The sequence below is a fragment of the Mobula birostris genome, chromosome 11, assembly GCF_030028105.1.
Source record: "Mobula birostris isolate sMobBir1 chromosome 11, sMobBir1.hap1, whole genome shotgun sequence".
NCBI lineage: Eukaryota > Metazoa > Chordata > Chondrichthyes > Myliobatiformes > Myliobatidae > Mobula > Mobula birostris.
Genome location: NC_092380.1, coordinates 79,166,227 through 79,187,791, shown reverse-complemented (window position 1 = coordinate 79,187,791; position 21,565 = coordinate 79,166,227). Strand labels below are relative to the sequence as shown.

The window sequence follows — 21,565 nt, the reverse complement described above, 5'->3', positions numbered from 1 at the left end:
AGGAGGATGAGAGGAGACATGATAGAGGTGTACAAGATAATAAGAGGAATAGATAGAGTGGACAGCCAGCGCCTCTTCCCCAGGGCACCACTGCTCAATACAAGAGGACATGGCTTTAAGGTAAGGGGTGGGAAGTTCAAGGGTGATATTAGGAGAAGGTTTTTTACTCAGAGAGTGGTTGGTGCGTGGAACGCACTGCCTGAGTCAGTGGTGAAGGCAGATACACTAGTGAAGTTTAAGAGACTACTAGACAGGTATATGGAGGAATTTAAGGTGGGGGCTTATATGGGAGGCAGGGTTTGAGGGGCGGCACAGCATTGTGGGCTGAAGGGCCTGTACTGTGCTGTACAATTTGATGTTCTATGTTAAGCTGAATTCTGCTGAATTACTACACCTGTTGATATCCTTTTGCAGAATCTTGTGTCTTCCTCAAAGCTTGGTAATCTGTTTATCTTTGTATCATCAGTAAATTTGATTATAGCGCACTCAGCCTTTCATCAAACTCATTAATATAAAATATAGATTATAATTACAGATTATGTATTTTATTTTATATAGAATATAAAATATAGTGCTGATCCTTTGGGCACCGCACTGGTTACTCTTTGCCTTCTAAAGTTAGCAGAAATACATGGTATTCAATGTATTTTGTTAAGATTATCCTTTTTATTCATTTTATGTCACGTAAGCAATCAAGACAAGCCTACGTTGTCCATCTCTGAGTAAGTTCAAAGGTGGTGATCTATTACTGTCTCTGATTTGTCCAATCCTTATTGTAATAGTGCCCTTAAGAGGCGTTCCCGGATTGAAATATGATAATGGCATAGTGGTTATGCTTTAGTGTCAGGATTATGTGATTTAAAGGAACTTGCAGGTGATGGTTTTCCTATTCATCTGCTGTCCCAGGCCTCCCACATGGTAAAAACTCCAGATTAAAGAGGTGCTTTCCAACTTGGCAGAGTTGCTGCAGTGACTTTGTAGTGGATATAGTCTACCATCACAGTATATCAGTGGTGGAGGGAATGAATATTTCCTAAAAGATCAGATTGAATCAATTAGGCTGCTTTGCTGTAGATGACCTCAAGCATCTAGTGGAGTTGTGCTCATCCAGGCAAATGAAGAGTGTTCTGTCACACCATCATATTGTGTGCTATGGATAATGGAAAACATTTGAGGAATTGCGAGCCACCTACTACATGCAGACCTGAGCTCTGACTAGTTCTTGTACCAACAGTATTTATTTAACGGGTACTTTTGAGTATTTGTGTACTCCAAGGAAGCTGGTGGAGTGGCAGTCACCAATGATAATGATGTTGAATAGCAAGGAGTGGTGATTAGAGCCTCTTTTCCTGGAGAATGGCAGAGTTATGTGGCACACGTTGTATGTTACTTGCCAGATCTTTGTGCATGCTGATTCAAACTGTTTATGCTGAGGAAATACAAATAGAAGTTAATCTCTTACTTCTCCATTTCGGACGTTTATTATGATGGACAGATCATTGATGAAGCAGCTAAAGATAATTAGAGCCATAACACATCCCTAAGAAAGTTCTGCATTAATGTGCTGGATCTGAGATGTCTGACACTTGTGAGCATGACTATTGCCATTGCAGAGTTTCCACCCTGAATCACTTTGACTTCAATTTTGGTGAAGCTCCTTGATTTTATTTTCTGCCAAACACTACCTTGATGCCTTGGACAGTCATTGTCTGCTTAGCAGTGGATTTTAGGGCCATGTCCATAAACATTTCTCAGCCAAGGCTATAATGAGATTTGGAACCAAGCATTCTGATCATTTATAATTGTTAATGGAAAAAGGTGCAAGTCGGCACGTCTTTTCCAACATGTTGAACATGTGGCTAAAGCTTATTTTTTTAATTGATTGTGAAGTGATTTGGGGACTTCTTGCAGTCAAGCAATACACAATTGTCAGGCTTTTCCCTTACTTGACATCTATAATATATGCTTTTTGGCATACATAGAATATAATTATATGTCACTGTAATATTTTGCTGTAGGCACTATACTTCTGGCTTAATATTGGAAAGTCCCTGATATAAAGCAACAAGGAAAAATCTAACATATCACATCTAGGAACTTTACAGAGTAGCAAACAACTGTATCATGCCCACCATTGAAAAAGTACAAACTTATTACAGGCCTACTAACAGTAATGCTACAAACTGGTTTTCTTTGATTGTCACTTTTTGTGTGCATTGCATGCTACCTGACAAAGGATTTTTGGTTTTATTATTGGTAGATTTGCCTATTTACAAATTATGCCTGGAAAAAGAACACAATTCAGGAATTTTATTTATTCTTATTTTCCTACAACTCTAACTTTCGCTCCAATTCCCAATTAATTCATTTGTTTGTACCTATAATTAAGTTAAGTTGGTGTAAGTAATGGATTCAGAAAAGTTACTGACCTTAAGCAATGACTTTTATTTTGCTCTCCACAGATACTCTGCATTGAGCTAAGTGTTTGTGAGATTTTGTTTTTTATTTTTAGAAATTATTATTTCAATGCCTGTGCATTTCATGTTTTTTTCACCCTCATAATTCACATTTGTGTCCTGCAGACTGTCCAATTAAATTGACCTATATTGTATGTTTTAGTATCAAAACAGAGAAGCAGGGACTCATAGCAGGTCGAGCAGTATCTATGGAGAGAGAAAAACAGTATTTACTGTTTCTATTTCAGATTTACAAAATCTGCAGTTCTTTTGCTTTTTTATTGGACGTTTTAGTAATTCTAAGGTTAGGAAAATGAGTGCTTAAGGAACACTTTGTAACTGTACTCCCTTTAAGATGCTGTATATTTTAAGGTATATGCTATACATTATGATATTATATTTTATTGTTTTCTCTGAATGTCGCTGGTTCCAAGTTTCAAAAGTGCTGAATTATGTGAGCTTCATTGGCCATAAGGCTATAAAAGATACATTAATGTAGTTTTTCATCTACCCCTGCTGTACACTTCTGAGTTAGAAGATAATTCATGTTAATATTATAGAAAGAACTGGTTTAAACTTCAAAATAAAAAAGCACTCATTACATGTTCATACAAGAAACATAGTTCAAAAGGATTCAGTGAATTGCGAGTGCTGCTGGATTTGCTTTTGTAGAGAAAATGAATGTGGTTTCAGAAGGAAATTGGTGATTCAAATTCCCTTTTCAAAGTTGCTTATAGAGACATGTTTAAGGTTCATCAAACTAAGTCAAATTGCAGTAAACATATAATTGTCACAAGGAAGATGACCACAGATCTCTACATATCACCCCACCCTTCCGAATCCCATTTCTAATACTTTCTAGATGGAAATGTGTGCTGCTGAGAAACAGTCCAGCAGCGTTGTTAATCACTGTCACCAAGTTTAGATTTCCAAGCAAAGTACGGTCATTTCTTATTAATGGTTTGTTTAAATGCACAAGCATTTTGATTAAACCTTGCTATTTATGGTCGTGTAAACACATCAAAGGAAGTTAAATTTATCTCTTGCTTGGTAGCAGAAGAAACGTTTTAAAGTGATAGATACGTTCATTCTTAGTTTCCATTAAGTTGCATTCCTGATGCCTTCATTTCCATTGTCATTCCTATGGCTTTACTTTTTTTTAGCTGATACCCTCTTTTTCCTTGTTTTGTTTTTTTTCTTGATGATATTTTCATGCTTTTAGCTTTTTCATTTTAACATCCTTCTGTTTACTTACTGTTTCCTTTGTCTTGACCGCCACTGGCCCCAATTACAAAGTAAGCTTGGACAATTATACTGTGTTTTTATATTAGAGCACTGTTGCTTATAGGAATGTGGATGCTACTCCTGTTTGGGACTAATCTCTCAGTTTAAAATGAATCAGTACCCTGTGTAAAATGGCTGTAAGTTTCAGATCGATGTGTGTAGCAATTGTAAAGTCATTTCATGTGGCATAATTTTGAAATTCAGATTTTGTATCTCAAACTGATTAGAATCAATAAGGAAAACTTCATGTTGTGATTTAGCCAACAATTGAAGTTAATTTGAAAAGCTAAGGAAAAATCTTTGTCCTTTTAAATTATGCTAATATAATGCAGTGCATAAAGTAATAAAAGATCCTATGGGGAATCTTCTTGGAATATGCTTGCAGAAGTGATAGTTAACTCAGGTCCGGTGTTGGTGTACCTTAAGTAATGAGTAGATCGAGGCAAAAATGCTGTATTTTAAAGGCTTAAGTTGGTTTTGTTATACTTTTCAAAATTACTCTCAGCATGCTTGGAATGGTGCATCTCCAACACTTGAAGCTGCATAATGTTCATAAAGGATACACCTGTTTAACAAGAACCACAACCCGTCTGCACCATGAGGCCAAAAAGCAGAGGCAGAAGAGAGTTCTCTATTAAAGTGGGGGCACTATGTTGGTTTGGAAATAGTTTGTTTTTCCTTCCTTAGAGCTGTGTAACTTATGGACCTTCGGATCCAATAGGAACACCTATGTTGTAGGACTGCAATGATTCAAGAAGGCAACTTTCCATCACCTTATTGAAATTAATGAAGGATCATAAATGCTGATCTAGTCAGCATTGGTAAGATCTCTAAAATGAATAAAGCATCTTGACACTTTTTATAACTTTAGGAAGCATTCACTCTTGTATGCTGGCGAAATCCATGTATTGGTGATAAAAGTGAACTGTTGGTTGTCTGTTAGGAGGTTTTTAAATACTCCTTGAAGGATAAACATTGATTAAAACGCTGAGACAATTACTGCGATGAGTTCATTTGGGTTTCTTTTACATTTACCTCACAAGGTTCTTTATTCCACCATTACATCTTCAGTGCACTGTGGATATATAAGTGCAACATTCAAAACACTCCTCATTTTGATCTGCTGTAAAAGGAAGTATTAACATGAATGACCCTTTATTCATCATTTCCCCCCACTTTCAGTTCTGATCAGTTAGTGCTTCGTGCCATGGGAATGAGATTGTGTGTGTTGTGTTTCACTGATAAGAGCCATTAATTTTTTTTGGCATTACCCCAATTAAACTGCTACCTTCTACGTAATGTTCAAAATTTTGGAACTAATTTCATACAGATTTCTTGTTTTACTCCATCCTTGTCCATTCTGTTGAGTGGCAAATTCCAGGATTGGATTCGCTATCCCCTTACGGTACAAAGGTTCTACAATTAGTTGTCAGTGTATCTTTGATTAAAAAGTTCAAAGAGGGAATCATACCGTGGAAGAATAGCGTGCAGTGTTAAAAGCCAGCAAACAAATTTTTTTCTACTTTTCTATGCCATTAATCAATCTTATCCTGTGCTGCATTGCTCAACAGTTCAACAGTGACAGTATTTATATATTTTTTAAAAAGGTGCCAGATTGTGAGCAACACAACAAGATCCAGATAGTTATTGTGGTGTTTCAGCATGCCTTGACATGAAGTGCTAGGATGTGATTTATTGGCCGTTTTCTTATAAACTCTGATCTTGGGCAAGCTACTCCTGCAGGGACACTCAGTATTTTCCCAGAGGATAGAACAGGAAAAAAAGTTAGGAAACAAATAATTCATAGCTATTTTATGCAGCTCTGATTGCTCACATACCAAATGGGTTTGAAGTGTTTGGCAATGATTATCCATTTAATCAGTCAGCGGATGTTCTGTAAAAACTTGGAAAAATCAGTGAAAGTTTAATTTATTTCTCTTAAGTTTTATACAGAATTTCATGAAAATTGGCTTCTGTGATTCTATAAGCTAGCATTCTCTGCTGTCTGGAACAATCTTCACAATGTAAACAATTCAACCATGTCAACATCAAAGTCAAAGCCTTAGCTGTTCTTTCTTTTTTCTCTTTGCCTGGTATGTGGCCCTTCTCATCACTGTCTATATCAGAATGAATTGAGTGTCTCCCTGCCTTTGCCTATCTGCCTGTTTTCATTATGTCTTTCTCAACTTTAGATTTTTTTTCTCGCTCTATTTCTCTGGCCTTTGTCTCGTTTTGCATTGTCACAGTTTGTGCCTTTTGAATGCTATTGACACAGTGGAAAAACTTCATTTCAATTCTGTATATTTCTTAGCATTGACTAAACTTTACATTTCAGATGAAAACACAGATCTCTACCTTTCTACCACTAATGTGACTTTGTTGAGAGAACCATAAATTTTCTATTTAGTTATGGCAGGAAAGATCTCAACTTGACGGGCTTGGACTAGAGAAAAAAATTAAAAAGTGAAAGTATTGGTAGGGTAAATGCTTGAGTTTAAAACTTTGGGCATTGAGTAGCTGGTGGAGCTTTACGTGGAGAGAGGTGATTAAACAAAAATCCTTTGTATAGTATTTCATTCTTTTTCGGCATTCTAAACCATTCTCATAGCAAGTCTATATTCTGATTCAGAAAGTTCTGGCACGATTTGAAGCTTTTGTATAATTTGAATATTGTCATGATACAGTGCAACACAGTCATACTACACCTGAGTTCTTCCATGTCTGTTAAATATCACACCAAGGTCTTAACTAAGTAGAAACAAAATCGTGAGAATAGCCAAGTACAATTTGGTTAAGAGAATTCTGACTGAAGTTTCATTCTTAAAAAAATTGAGGTCATGGTAAGTTTGTAAATGTAATGTTTAGCTTCCCTAATTAATAATCACCTTTTACCTGGATACGGTGTAGATACATTCTATGTGCTCATTATAAATTTCAACAGAGAAATGTATGGATAAAAATAACTTACATTTTTTGCAAAGCTAGGCATGCAAATGGTAAGAGTATGTATTTTTGAAGCTGTGAAAAGTGAGCTTTTGGTACTGGGTAAAGAAGATCAGTTGTGCAAAATAATTATTTGTCGCTATGCAGATGTTACAGCAATGTAATATCTTTGCCTCCGAGGATTTTATACCTAATGCACCAGATATTACTTGGGACTACGCTAAAGTAGAACAAAGTCTATCCCTGTTAGGTTTTTTCAGCTTTTCTTCTCTGTATATTTCCATAGATACATGTACTGGACAGACTGGGGTGAAATTCCTCGAATTGAACGAGCTGGCATGGATGGGAGTAGTCGCTCTGTCATTGTGGACTCTGATATTTACTGGCCAAATGGACTGACAATTGACATCGAAGAACAGAAACTTTATTGGGCAGATGCAAAGCTGAGTTTTATTCATAGATCCAACTTGGATGGCTCTTCCAGGTAATTTTCATTCAAGTATTTGTCAGTTACACTATGTTTCTAATACAGTTGCTTTGCTGTTCTTATTCTAATATACTGTACCACATTGATGGCTTGTTCTATTCAAAATAACTGCATTGTAGCTATTTAATGTAACTGAAAGCACATTTTTGCATATGCATAATGTTTGAAATACATTGTTACATTTCCTATTACACTAGAACTATAATTTTAATATTTATAGACCATCAGACTTTCAGATTGGTAATACAGGTTTCCCCCGCCATCCGAAGGTAGAGCGTTCCTATGAAACGGTTCGTAAGCCGGAATGTCATAAAGTGAAGAAGCAATTATCATTTATTTATATGGGAAAAATTTGTGAGCATTCGCAGACCCAAAAAATAACTCACCAAGTCATGCCAAATAACACATAAATCCTAAAATAACAGTAACATATAGTAAAAGCAGGAATGATATGATAAACACACAGCCTATATAAAGTAGAAATACTTCTCTACAATCTTTGCCGCACTGTCCACTGTAGCAGAAATCTCACGCAAGCGCTCTTGGCAGAAACACTCTAGTAACCTTTAAGCTATGAAGCTGTCAAATCATACCAAATTAACACATAAAAATACACAGCCTATATAAAGTAGAAATAATGTATGTACAGTGTATTATCACTTACTGGAATCGGGAAGTCAGCGCCGAGCACACTGATGATGGTGTGTTAGGCTGAGTCGTCGGAGGTTGGGGTGGTGCAGTGGGCCCCAACCTTCAGGCTGCGGACCGATACCGATCCGCGAAGCATGCAGGGGTGCAGTGGTGGCTGGGACGCACCCAGCACATCTTTAAGAAAAAGGCCGAAATAAACAAGCTAATTAATTAGGTTTCGCCTGGCACGTAAATGTTGGCCCAGATCAGAGGCAATGCATTCGGTTTCGATTGTTATCCTTTCCTCTTCCAGTTGCATCAGCTCTTCATCTATCAGTTCTTGGTCATGGGATGCCAAAACCTCTTCAACATCATCTTCGTCAACTTCCACAAGCCAAACTCGCTTTGTCCTTACTTCGTTCACCACGATCGAAACGCTTAATTATGTTTAGTTTTACACTAAGTGTAACACCTTTATGTGCTCTTTTAGGCTTTTCTGATACCTTAGAACTCATCTTGCTAATGGATGCTCAAAATAAATTGACATAAAGCATAGATGCTCACAGGCATGTGCTTAAGCAATGCCGGCTAGACTGCAGTTCCGGGGGAGGAGCTTGGATGCTCGGGGCACGCACTGCCTTTTCTCATAACAGTGAAAACACCTTCTGTTAGCGAAAACAGGTAACTAATGTAGGTCTTTCGTCATAAGGTGTCATAAAGCGAGCATTCGAGAAGCGGGGGACACTTGTATTTCGCACTTTACTTTTTACTGATACTAATTCCTCAATTTGAAATAGTTAACCTCTTCGCTTTTCATTATTGCAAGTAAATTCCTTTCCAGATTGCGTAACCTTCAAAGGCCATATAAAACCACATCCCTACTATAAAATCTTTCTTAGTTGACTTCGTTGATTTTAGAGGATTAAAAAGGGTGTTCGTTATGATCCAGAATTTGTAGGAAACTATCCAGTAGTATCCAGAGAACATGCCAATCGGTGTTGTAGTGGCATCAGCATCGGACTTTGAGGCCTGTGGTCCTGGGTTTGAATCTGGCCGGCTCCTTGTACGCTTTCCATCTGTGCTGGGTTGGACGTTGAGCTCGCAACCCAGCCTCAAAAAAAAAAACAGACAAATGCTAATGAAACGGCAAGGTTGCCACCCGATGTGCCACAAGGCCCAGAGAGGAACAGCAATCAAGAGAATAAGAAGTGTTAGTCTTGTAAGTTGATCACAGAAAGTCATCATGCATGTCTAGCAAGCAATAATGAAGGCGACAGATTTAATAATGTTTTCTTCATACAAGTGAATTTGAGTACAAGAATAAATTATGGGATTGCAGTCTCAGGAGTACACCCTGTGCCATGTGCTGGTCAGGAAGGAAATAGGAAGATTAATGTGCGGCTAAGGAGCTGGTGCAAGTGGGAGAGATTTAGGTACATGTGTCACTAAACTCTCATCCAGGGCAGGTAGGAACTACACCAGAAGAACGGGTTGCACCTATACTGGAGGGGTCTCAATATCCTTACAGGGAGGTCTGCCAGTGCTGGTCAGGACGGATTAAACTGGTGTAGTAGGGAGCATGGGAACCAGAATGGTAGACCAGCAAGTGGAGAGATGGAGGGGAAGGTTGACATCAGATCAAGTAAGGAATTGGAGTTGGTTTACTATTGTCATGTGCACTGAGAATCAGTGAAAAGTTTGTTTTGCGTACTGTGGTAAAGCAACAAAAATGCAGAATAAGATGTAACAGTTATAGAGCAAATGCAGGGTAGGTAAACCATAAGGTGCAAGGTCATAATGAGGTAGATTGTGAGGTCAAGAGTCTATCTTATCATACCAGAGAACTACTTAATGTTTTTTTTAACAGCAGGGTAGAAGCTGTCCTTCAGGCTGATGGTATGTGCTTTCAGGCTTTTGTATCTTCTGCCGGATGGAAGAGAGGAGAAGACAGTATGTCTGGGGTGGGTGGGTCCTTGATTATACTGGCTGCTTTATTGGGGCAGCGAGTAGTATAGACCAACTCCATAGAGAGGAGGCTAGCTTCTGTGATGTGCTGAGTTGTGTCCACAACTCTCTGCAGATTTTTGTGGTCATGTGGAGAGCAATTGATATATTAAACCATTATGCATCTGGGTAGCATGCATCGATAAAAATTGGTAAGGGTTAATGGGGAAATGACAAATTTCTTTAGCCTCCTTGGGAATTGGAGATACTGTTGAGCTTTCTTGGCTGTGGCATTTACTTGGTTGGACCAGGATAGACGATTAATGATGTTCAGTCCCAGGAACTCGAAGCTCTTGTGCACTACATCCCCACCTATTTCCCCCCCCCCAACACCACCACCAAAAACCCAAACTCCCACTGCCGTCTGATGTCAATGACCAACCCCTTTTTGCTGACAGTTTATCGGCTGGTATCTCTGTTTGTGTGTGTATACACTGTCTATACAGGGTGCCTAAGGCTTTTGCACAGAACTGTAGTATTTCTACAGATTGCTGGCAAAATGTATTGCCCCAGTTAGCCAGAGTTGTATGGAAATAGTTAAAAAGGTTCAAAAAAGACAAACTACCAATTAACTCAAAATTATATATTTAAGTGACATACAGAACTAATGAGAACACTACCAATACTGCAGCAATACTATCAAACTGTGTATTAGTTCCTGATAGTTATCGTCAGAGGAATTCATCCAGTGCATGCTGCTGTATTCTTTTGATTGACTGTAAATGTACAAAATCCACACAGACACCTCGCGTAGATAATGGACTGCCTTCATATGATACTTTCGATGATTGCATCCTCCAAATCTTCATTTTCATTGTAACATTTATGATGATTGTCAACACCTTCAAATTCTTTGTAGTAACTTGTTGAAGTAGTGAAATCATTTTATTTTCACCCCCGGCCATCTCTGGCTTCTCCAAACCTGAATGCTTGAAACCACAATGAGCTAAACAGTTCTGAATTGTCGTTACCGCTTATTTTTCACCAATTATCACTGACAAAAATTGCTGCATTTTGAACACAAACACATGCAACTGATGGTATTTAAAAGCTGATCACTATAAGTGTCTAACAGCCATGCAAGTGCATATGACTGATGCTAGTCAGAAATTGTTTGGGAACAATCTCCTGCCCATCTGAATGGCATACTGTGCCAAATAAACAAAGGGAATATGTTCTCAATTTAGATTTTGCACGTTGAGTTGTCCCAAATAAACACAGCTGTCCCGATAAACTAGAATCCATCCTGTGTGCATGCGTGCGTGTGTGTGTGTGCGTGCGTGCGTGCGTGTGCGTGCGTGCGTGCGTGCGTGCGTGCGTGTGTGTGTGTGTGTGTGTGTGTGTTGGCAGGTTAATTCACTTTCTTTTTCAATCTTTTTATTAATTTCATAGAATGAAAACATAACATAGCAATAATACAAATAGTAGGAGATACATTGTTGCACTTAAAATGAGTAATTGTAAGACCAAATCGGGTAAATTATTGGCTAATCAATTGAATTTCAACTCAGTTAAACGTCAAATTACTAAGATTCGTAAACACGATGATACTTTGACAGTTGATCATAATGGGATAAACAAAACCTTTCAAGAATTTTATACCTCTCTGATTTTCCTCATGATTTTGATATCATGCATGATTTTCTAAGCTGAATTTTCCGAAAGTATCACCCGAAGATTGCTTATCATTAGAAACTCCCATTACAGAGGAAGAAATAATAACTGCAATCTCATCATTGAATTCTGGTAAAGCCCCTGGTCCGGACGGGTTTACAGTGGAATTTTTAAAATTCTTTTCCTCTATTCTCTCTCCGCAGTTGTCTAGAATATTCAAAGAAGCAATCAGTTTAGGTAAATCACCACAATCGTTTTATGAAGCCTCTATCTCCTTAATTCTTAAAAAGAATAAAGATCCTACTGATTGTGCATTATACAGACTGATATCTCTTTTGAATGTAGATTCAAAAATTTTTTCAAAGATTCTCGCAACTAGGTTAGAGAAGGTATTACCTCAAATTATATCTATGGATCAAACTGGATTTATTAAAAATCATTATTCATCCTTTAATATTAGGAGGTTAATGAATGTTGTTTATACCCCCTCACTTACTACCCCGGAATGTATTATCTCATTAGATGCTGAGAAAGCCTTTGACAGAGTCGAATGGCCTTATTTATTTAGTGTCCTTGAGAAATTTAATTTTAGTTTGACATTTATATCTTGGATTAAATTGTTATATTACTCCCCGGTAGCCTCGGTTTGTACTAATAATCATAGATCTCCTTTTTTATCGTCTTTTTCGTGGTACTAGGCAAGGATGTCCTCTTAGTCCTTTACTATTCAATATCGCCTTTGAACCTTTAGCAATTGCTATCCGTGACTCGCCCAATATTTTTGGTATTACCCGCGGAAACGAAATACATAAATTATCACTATATGCAGATGATTTGTTGTTATACATCTCTAATCTGGAGAAGTCAATTCCTGCTATTCTAGGTTTGTTGGCTCAATTTAGTAGTTTTTCTGGTTACAAATTGAATCTTAATAAGAGTGAATTATTCCCCCTAAATAAGCATGTACCTATTTATGGACGTTTACCATTTAAATTGGTTACTGATTCATTTATATATTTAGGGATAACAATTACGAAAAAGTATAAAGACTTATTTAAAGCTAATTTTTTACCTTTAATTGGTCAGATTAAACTTTTGTTTACTAAATGGTCACCAATCTCTTTGTCTTTGATTGGTCAGATTAATGCTATTAAGATGATCATTTTGCCCAAATTTCTATATGTATTTCAATCGGTTCCAATTTTTATCCCAAAATCTTTTTTCGATAATGTAGACTCAAAAATTTCCTCATATATATGGCAGAACAAAAATCCTAGGTTAGGTAAAAGGTATTTACAGAAATCTAAAAAGGAAGGGGGGCTCGCCCTCCTGAATTTTAGATTCTATTATTGGGCAATTAATATTCGATATTTAAAATTTTGGTTACAAGATTTGGATGTATCTTTAAATCCACATTGGGTAAATCTTGAATGTAATTCATTACAAAGGTTTTCTTTGGGTTCGGTTTTAGGAACTTCGCTTCCTTTTACTTCTTCTAAATTCTATAAACAAATGAATCTTCCAGTAGTTAAGCATACTTTACGTATATGGTTTCAATTCCGAAGATTTTTTGGGTTTAATCAATTTATTTTAGCAAGTCCTATTATATCTAATTTCCTTTTTCAACCTTCCACTATGGATCAAGCTTACTATGATTGGAAAACCAAAGGTATAATACGTTTTCGTGATTTATTTTTGGATAATTGTTTCATGTCTTTTGATCAACTTTCTAATAAATATAAGTTACCCAGAACTCACTTTTTTAGATATCTACAGATTAGAAACTTTTTAATTACTGTTTCTCCTAATTTTCCACACCCATATCCAATGGACACTTTGGAAAAAATTTTAGATTTAAATCTTTCTCAGAAAAGTGTTGTAGCAATTATATATAATTATGAATTTATATCCTGATGTTTCCAATAAAATTAAAGCTGATTGGGAAAGAGAATTTAAGATTATTATACCGATTGAAAAATGGGGAAAAATTCTTCAATTGGTTAATTTATCCTCTATATGTGCTAAGCATGTGTTGATACAGTTTAAAGTAGTCCACAGGGCTCATACGTCCAAAGATAAACTATCTCGTTATTATTCTTATATTAATCCAATATGTGATAGATGTCATTTCGAGATAGTTTCTTTAACTCACATGTTTTGGTCATGTCCTTTGTTGGAACAATATTGGAAAGATATTTTTGACATTATTTCAACGGTTTTGAATATAGACTTACAACCTCATCCAATTACTGCTATCTTTGGATTACCAATGATAGATTCAAATTATTTAACCTCTTCAGCACACAGGATGATCACATTTCTTACTTTAATGGCTAGAAGATCCATTTTGCTGAATTGGAAAGAGATTAACCCTCCTACTGTATTTCATTGGTTTTCGCAAACTATGGTGTGTTTGAATTCGGAAAAAATTAGAAGTGCGGTTTATGACCCTTCCATTAAATTTGAAAAAACTTGGAGGCCATTCATTCAGAATTTTCATTTGATGTAATTTGATCATTTCCAAACTTATTTTATTTCTCTACTGTTGGTTGAGAGGAATGGAGTTGTCGGCACTAAGGTTTTCTTCGTTCCCATTTTTAAGTTGTTAGAATTGCCCAAGTCTTTTAGTTTAGTTGACTAATTCTGTTTAGTTTAGTTTTTTTTGGGATGGGTTTTTTTTTCTTTTTCATGATTTTTCTTCAGTTTTTTTTGCCCTGTGTTATTCATTGTTATCCTACACGATTGGGAGCTTTGTCAATTTATACTATCAGGTTAACGACACAAAAATTGGTGTAGTAGTAGATAATGAGAAAGGTTGTCTAAGGATTCAGAAGGATATAGACCAGTTGGAAATGGAGTTTTAAACTAGGTAAGTGTGAAGTGTTACATGTTGTAAGGTCAAATGTAAGAGGAAAGCATACAGTAAATGGCAAAGTGGCAGGACCTTTAGGAACATTGATGGACAGAAGAATCTTGGTGGGGGAAGGGTGAATCTATATCTTTATAGAGGGATTGGGCAAACTTGGATTGCTTGTTCTGGAGTGTTAGAGGCTGAGAGGCCACCTGAAAGAAGTATATAAAATTCTGAGAGACATGGATAGATAGTAGATCATCAGAGTCCCTCTCCTAGAGTCAAAATTTCATATATTAGAGGACATAACTTTTAAGGTGACAGGGACAGTCTGAAGGAGATTTTCAAGGCAATTTTTTTTACACTGAGAGCGGTAGGTGTTGGGAATGTGCTGCCTGGTGAAGTGATGGAAGCAGATATGATAATGCTGTTTGATGCATTCAGACATACACAAGAATAGGCAGGGAAATTAGGGATATGGACCATACAGGCAGTTGGGATTAGTTTGGACTGACATCATGGTCAGTACCGATATCATGGACCACAGGACCTGCTTCAGAACTGTAATGTTCCATGTTCTAATTATATAAGGCCCTGAAATATTTATATATATGTTTGGTCTCCTTTCCGAAGGAAGTATATTTTTGCTGTAGAGAGAGCACAGCAAAGGTTACCAGATTAACTCTTGGAAAGTGAGGGGTCTGGGAGGGAGTGCGGACTGTACTATGAAGAGAGATTAAATGGAGTGGTCTGGTCACATATTGTCTGATGTTTAGCAAAATTAGGTATGATCTCATTGAAGCATACAAAGGTCTTGCGTGGCTTGACAGGATAGATGTTTGCATTAGCTAGGATGTCTTGAACAAGGGCTCACAATATCAAAAATCAGGTGTTGACAATTTAACAGAGTCGCAATCAGGTTTATTATCGTTGATATGATGTGAAATTTGTTGTTTGCAAGATCAGGACAGTGCAAGACATAAAAAATTGCAAAACTATCGTGCAAAAAAAGGAATAACACGGTAATCAAGCAACACACATCAAAGTTGCTGGTGAACGCAGCAGGCCAGGCAGCATCTCTAGGAAGAGGTGCAGTCAACGTTTCAGGTCCTGACGAAGGGTCTCGGCCTGAAACATCGACTGCACCTCTTCCTAGAGATGCTGCCTGGCCTGCTGCGTTCACCAGCAACTTTGATGTGTGTTGCTTGAATTTCCAGCATCTGCAGAATTCCTGTTGTTTGCGTTAAAATAACACGGTAATGTTCATTTGTTCATGGACTGTTCCAAAATCTGATGGCAGCGGGGAAGAAGCTACTTCTAAAATGTTGAGTGTGTGTATTCGAACTCCTGTGCCCACTCCCTGATGGTGGTCATGAGAAGAGGGCATGTCCCAGATGATGAGGGTCTTTAATGATGGATGCTGCCTCCCTGAGGCATCGCCTTATGAAGATGTCTTTAATGATGGTGGGGAGGTTTGTGCAGCCTTTTTTGATCCTGCATATTGGAAAAACTTCTTCACCTAGGGAGTTATAGAGGATTAGTCATTGAGCATATTCAAGACAGAAAGCATAAATCCTTGGATATTTGAGAATGAAGGAATACGGGCTTGAAACAGGAACGTGGAAGGCCAATTTGAAAAAAAATCACTCCTGAGTTTATTGAACAGGGTAGTTATATGAAGGATCAAATAGCCTACTCTTGCTTTTATATTTTATGCTCTCCAACATCTGCATTATGCCTGCAGAGAACATCCTGATGCCCAGCCTCAACATTAACAGTTATGTCATTGGTGGAGCCAGGTGAGGAGAGACGAATTGAAATAGTGACTGAGGCTCGGACATATTTCATGAAGAAAACAAAAAACTGCGGATGATGTGGTTGAGGGGAAGTGATAGTAGAACTGGGAACCAAATAAGGAGGGTGGAGTGGGGAGGCAGGAACTGTATGAGGAGTGGCCCAGGTAGGAGGAGTGGTGACTGATGAGCAGATGGAGTGGAGAGAAGAAAGGGTGATAAGGTGCTAGGATGGCTGACGGTGGTGTAGGAGGAGGGAGAAAAGGAATGGAGGGGGAAGAAGGAACCAGAAATTGTAGAATCAAGATTTCATGCTGGGTTGTAGTCTTCAGGCACTGGAGGAGATCGAGGAGGTCAGTGACTGGGAGCTCCAGATGGCGATGGTTGATGAAGCAAAGTGGTCGCCGAGTCTGACCAATGTGGTGAGGCACATTGAGAGCCGAGGTAGATGTGAATTTCTGCTTCACCTGGAAGGGCTGCTTAGGGCCTGGATGGTGGTGAGAGAGGAGGAGTGGGGACAGTGGTTGCAGGTTAAAGTGCCTGGAGATGAGAAATGATGAGTGAACAAGAAAATCACGGAGGGTGTGATCCCTACAGAAAGCAGTGAGGAGTGGAAGAAATGGCTGGCGAGCCCCTGAGATGTGAATTTGAGGAAGAACATAAGCCCTCAACCTGCCCTCAACTGCATCTCTTCCATTTCATTCAGGTCTGCTCTTACCCCATCCTCCCGACACCCTGCCAGGGATAGGATTCTTTGGTCCTCACTTACCACCCCACCAGCATCCATATCCAGCACATAATTATCCAAAACTCCCGCCGCCTCCAATGGGATCCCACCACCAAACACATCTTTCCCTCCCCACTACTTTCTGCTTTCCACAGGGATCACTCCCTATGCAATTCCCTTGTCCATTCATCCCTCTCCACTGATCTCCCTCCAAGTACTTATTCTTGCAAGCAGAACAAGTGCTATACCTGTCCATACACCTCCTCCCTCACTACCATTCAGGGCCCTCAACAGTCCTTCCAGGTGAGGCAACACTTCACCTGTGCGTCTGTTGGGGTCATATACTGTGTCCGGTGCTCCTGGTATGGCCTCCTGTATATCGGTAAGATCTGATGTAATTGAGAGGCTGCTTCGTCAAGCGCCTACTCTCCATCCACCAGAAAAAGCAGGATCTCCCAATGGCCAACTATTTTAATTCCACTTCCCGCTCCCATTCTGATATGTCTATCCTTGGCTTCCTCCACTGTCGTGTTGAGGCCACACTTAGGTTGAAGGGACAACACCTTTTATTCCTTTTGGATAGCCTCCGACCTAATGGCATAAACATCAATTGCCCTAACTTTTGGAAATGTTCCCCACCTCCCCCAGTCCTTCACCATTTCCCATCCCTCTCCCACCTTATCTTTTTACCCGTCTATCCCCTCCCTTTGGTACACCACCCCCCTTTTCTTTCTTCCACAGCCTTCTGTTTCTTTTACCAATCAACTTTCCAACTCTTTGCTTCATCCCTCCTCCTCCCAGTTTCACCTATCATCTTGTGTTTCTCTCTCCCCTCCCCCCACCTTTTAAATCTACTCCTCAGCTTTTTTCTCCAGTCCTGCCAAAGGGTTTCGTCCTGAAACGTTCTCTATACTTTTTTCCATAGATGCTGCCTGGCCTGCTGAGTTCCTCCAGCATTTTGTGTGTGTTACTGGGATTTCCAGCATCTGCAGATTTTCTATTGTTTGTTGAGGAAGAACATTACAGTTTTCTGAGAGTCCGTCTTTGCCAGTGCAAAATCAAGCTTTTCCTATGTACAGCATATTTGCTGCGTCTGGTTTTGTGCCATGTAACTGCACTTCTGAACATAAGAATGTTGTGTTATTTAGATGAATGATTCTCCAGCCTTTTCTATGATGAAATGGGCAGGCTGGGTAACATCCCAGTCCCCCTTGTAGGCAATGTCGGCTCTTAGAGCTCTAGGAAGAACTAAAATAATGAATTTTACGGAAGGCTTGCTTCAAATTGATTAAAGGTAATTTCAACCAGAGAAACTTAACCTCTGCGTGGGCAAACAATAAAATTAATTGCAGTGCTGTGTGCAATACAGGGAGTTGAGATGCAGCAGGATGGCAGAATGTGGGTGTGCATCTGTTCTTCCATCTTCAGCTGCCAGTCATACCAGCTCACAAAGGAAGGCCAAATAGTTTTTTAAATTGCTGCAGCAAGGAGAGCAATTTAAAGACTGGATTCACAGACTGACTTTTAAAAATATTGATTCTGACCTGGACAAGATCACATTTTCTCATCCCAATTACTCATTTCTTGGAAGATGAAGATGAGAACAGAAGTGGAAAAAAAAGCAGGAACAGACAATACAGCCATTGTGCTAACTGCACTACTTAACCAGACAGATGTTGTGTGATCCATTATCTTCTCTAGTCTCTTAATGTCCAAAAATCAGTTAACTTCAGCCCTCAGTACGGTTAAAGATAGAATATCCACTGTCCTCCAGGACAAAGAGTCTAAAAGTATGACAGCTATCTAAGTAAAGGAGTTTCCCTTCATCTTGCTGCCTATTACTATCACCTTGCTTTTCTTCTTTTGTCCACTGTCTTCTCCTATTAGATTCCTTCTTCTTCAGCTCTTAACCCTTCCGAGCTTCTTAATTTATCCTCCCTCCCCCACCCACCCACCTTCCCCCTCAACTAGTCTCACCTATTGCCTGCCAGCTGGTACTGTTTCTCTTCTCCCCAACTCTCATTCTAGCTGCTGCTACCTCCCTTTCTGGTCCCGATGATAGGTCTAGGCCCGAAATGTTGATTCTTGATTCCCCTCCATAGATGCTGTCTGACTTGTTGAGTTCTTCCAGCATTTTATATGCTCCAGCATCTGTAGATTTTCTTATTTTCTGATCTCCCTTAGGACTGTTCTTTCTCCAATGGAGTCAATCTTGTAATTCTACACTTTATTGCCCTGGGGCTAACTGTGTCCTTCCCTGGGTATAGAGAAAAGTCTTCATACAGAATTCTAGCTGTGGTCTCCGAAAAATCTATCCACTTGTAGAAAGACTTCCTTAACTTTTCTAAATCTTGTTTACCTTTTAATTTTTTCTCTCTTTCCCTGCCTGGTTACTACTTTCTGTTTCATGAACCAGCACATCAAGATCCCTCTGTAATTAAAGCGAAAATATCGGAGGAAGCAACTGTCATGAGTAAACAGAGAGAAATTTTCAGTTCAATAGTCTTTCATTAGAAGATGCTACTCTGTAGATATTTAAGCCATCCACATTTTCTGCAGCCTTCTCTGAGTTCATTTCCCTACCTAGCTTTGTGTCATTGGCAAATTTGTTAAATACTATCTTCTCATGTAAATCATTGATATTAATGGGAAAAAGGTACAAACAAACGCTGATCAATATGGCACCTTACTGGCAACCATCTGCCAGTATTCCTGGTTTCCTGTTTTTGTTTGTTGTCCTTTACCAATCCTCCAACTGTGCCAAAGTACTACATTTTGCCTCATTACCCTAAACATTTAATAATGTAAAATCCTTTTGCATGGCTTTTTATATTTACCTGGACTGAGGCTTTATAAGGCACTAGTGAGGTCTCACCTTGGGTATTGTGAGCAGTTTTGGGCCTCTCATCTTAGAAAAGGTCTGCTGGCATTGGAGAGGGACCAGAGGAGGTTCACAAGGATGATCCAAGGAATGAAAGGGTTATCAAACGAGGAACATTTGATGGCTCTGGGTCTGTACTCGCTGGAATTCAGAAGGATGAGGGAGGATCTCATTGGAACCTTTCAAATGTTAAAAGACCTGAACAGAGTAGATATGGAAAGGATGTTTCCCATGGTGGGAGAGTCTAGGACAAGAGGGCGCAGCCTCAGGATAGAGGGTGCCCTTTCAAAACAGAGATGCAGAGAAATTTCTTTGGCCAAAGGGTGGTGAATTTGTGGAATTTGTTGCCACATGCAGCTGTGGAGGCCCGGTCGTCGGGTGTATTTAAGGCAGGGATTGATAGGTTCTTGATTGGACATGGCATCAAAGGTTATAGGGAGAAGGCCAGGAACAGGGGTTGAAGAGAAGATTAAAAAAAAGGATCAGCCATGATTGAATGGTGGAGCACACTCAGTGGGCCAGATGGCCTAATTCTGCTCCTATGTCATATGGTCTTATGGACCATATCAAAATGGACTACATTATCTATGTGGACTTCAGTGAAGCCTTTGACAAAGTTATACATGGGAAACTTGTCCAAATGATACGAGCCTAGGGGATCCAAAGGAACTTGGCTAATTGGATTTCAAAGTAGACCATAAAACCATAAAGCATAGGAGCAGAATTAGGCCATTCAGCTCATTGAGTCTGCTCTACTATTAGATCGTGGTGGATATATTCTCCCTTTCAAGCCCATTCTCCTGCTTTCTACCCGTAAGCTTTGACACCCTTATGTAACATGCTGTAAGGTTTCACTGTTAAGGCTAATGTAATGGCATCTATGTAATGTTCCACTGCTAAGGAAATGGTTTCTCTGTAGCAGCAATGTTTGGGTTATGGCTGGAGATAACGGGGCTTTGGGATGCAGGGGTTAGCCAATGAGGAAATGTTGTTCTTTCTTGTCTGTCTGGAAGCTGAGTTTTTCGTGGTCTTTCGTCGGGGAGCGATGGAGAGAGAGGACACGAATGGAGAGAGTCGGAAGATCACTGGACGGAGTGGACTGAGAAGCGAGGGTCCGGAGGCCGGCTATGCTTGGAGAAGGTCGATGGTTGATGAATACCTGTATCAGTGCGCTCCAACGATGCGCAGTAGAATTTTTCCTTATAATGGGCCCTTTTTCTTTTTATTTTCTTTACTAACCCTTTATTCAGATTAAGATTTATGAAGTTCAATCATTTAATTGTATATGGTATACTGTCTGATATTTTGCGGTGCGGATTTGTCGCCGGGCAACACATCACGCAGCATCTACACAAAGAAGATTTCTCAGTTTGGTGGGGCCAGAAGTTGTCTTCCCCAAGACGAATGCATGCTGGCCGAGCCTGAGAGTTACACTTACTAATCAAGAACCAGTCTCCACTTTACGTATACCAAATGATTTGGCCTACAAAGCTGCCTATGATTATGACTTCTACATAGTTGCTGTTCTCTGACTAAAGAAGATCCTCCTCATCTCTGTTCTAATTTTTTTACGCTATTGGAAACATCCTTTTCCACTCTATCCACCCCTTTTAACATTTGATAGGTTACAATGAGATACCCCCCTCATTCTTCTGAACTCCAGTGAATGCAGAACCAGAGCCATCAAATACTCCTCCTACGTTAACTCTTTCAATCCTGGAGTTATCCTCATACACCTCCTCTGGACCCTCTCCAATGCAAGCACATCCTTTCTTAAGTATGGGGTCTAAAACTGCTCACAATTCTCCAAATATATAAGCATTACATCCTCGCATTTATATTCAGGTCCTCAAATTGAATGCTAGCTTGGCATTTACCTTTCTTACTACTGACTC

General features: G+C 39.1%; 1 protein-coding gene across 2 annotated transcripts in view; it reads left to right on the top strand.

Annotated features, from left to right (window-relative positions):
* lrp5 (low density lipoprotein receptor-related protein 5) overlaps positions 1-21,565 on the top strand; it is a 221,366-nt gene that overhangs the window by 60,962 nt on the left and 138,839 nt on the right. For both annotated transcript variants that reach the window (XM_072272622.1, XM_072272621.1), the window contains exon 3: positions 6,970-7,167. In XM_072272622.1, the coding sequence (XP_072128723.1) occupies positions 6,970-7,167 (198 nt within the window). The remainder of the gene's footprint in view (positions 1-6,969; positions 7,168-21,565) is intronic.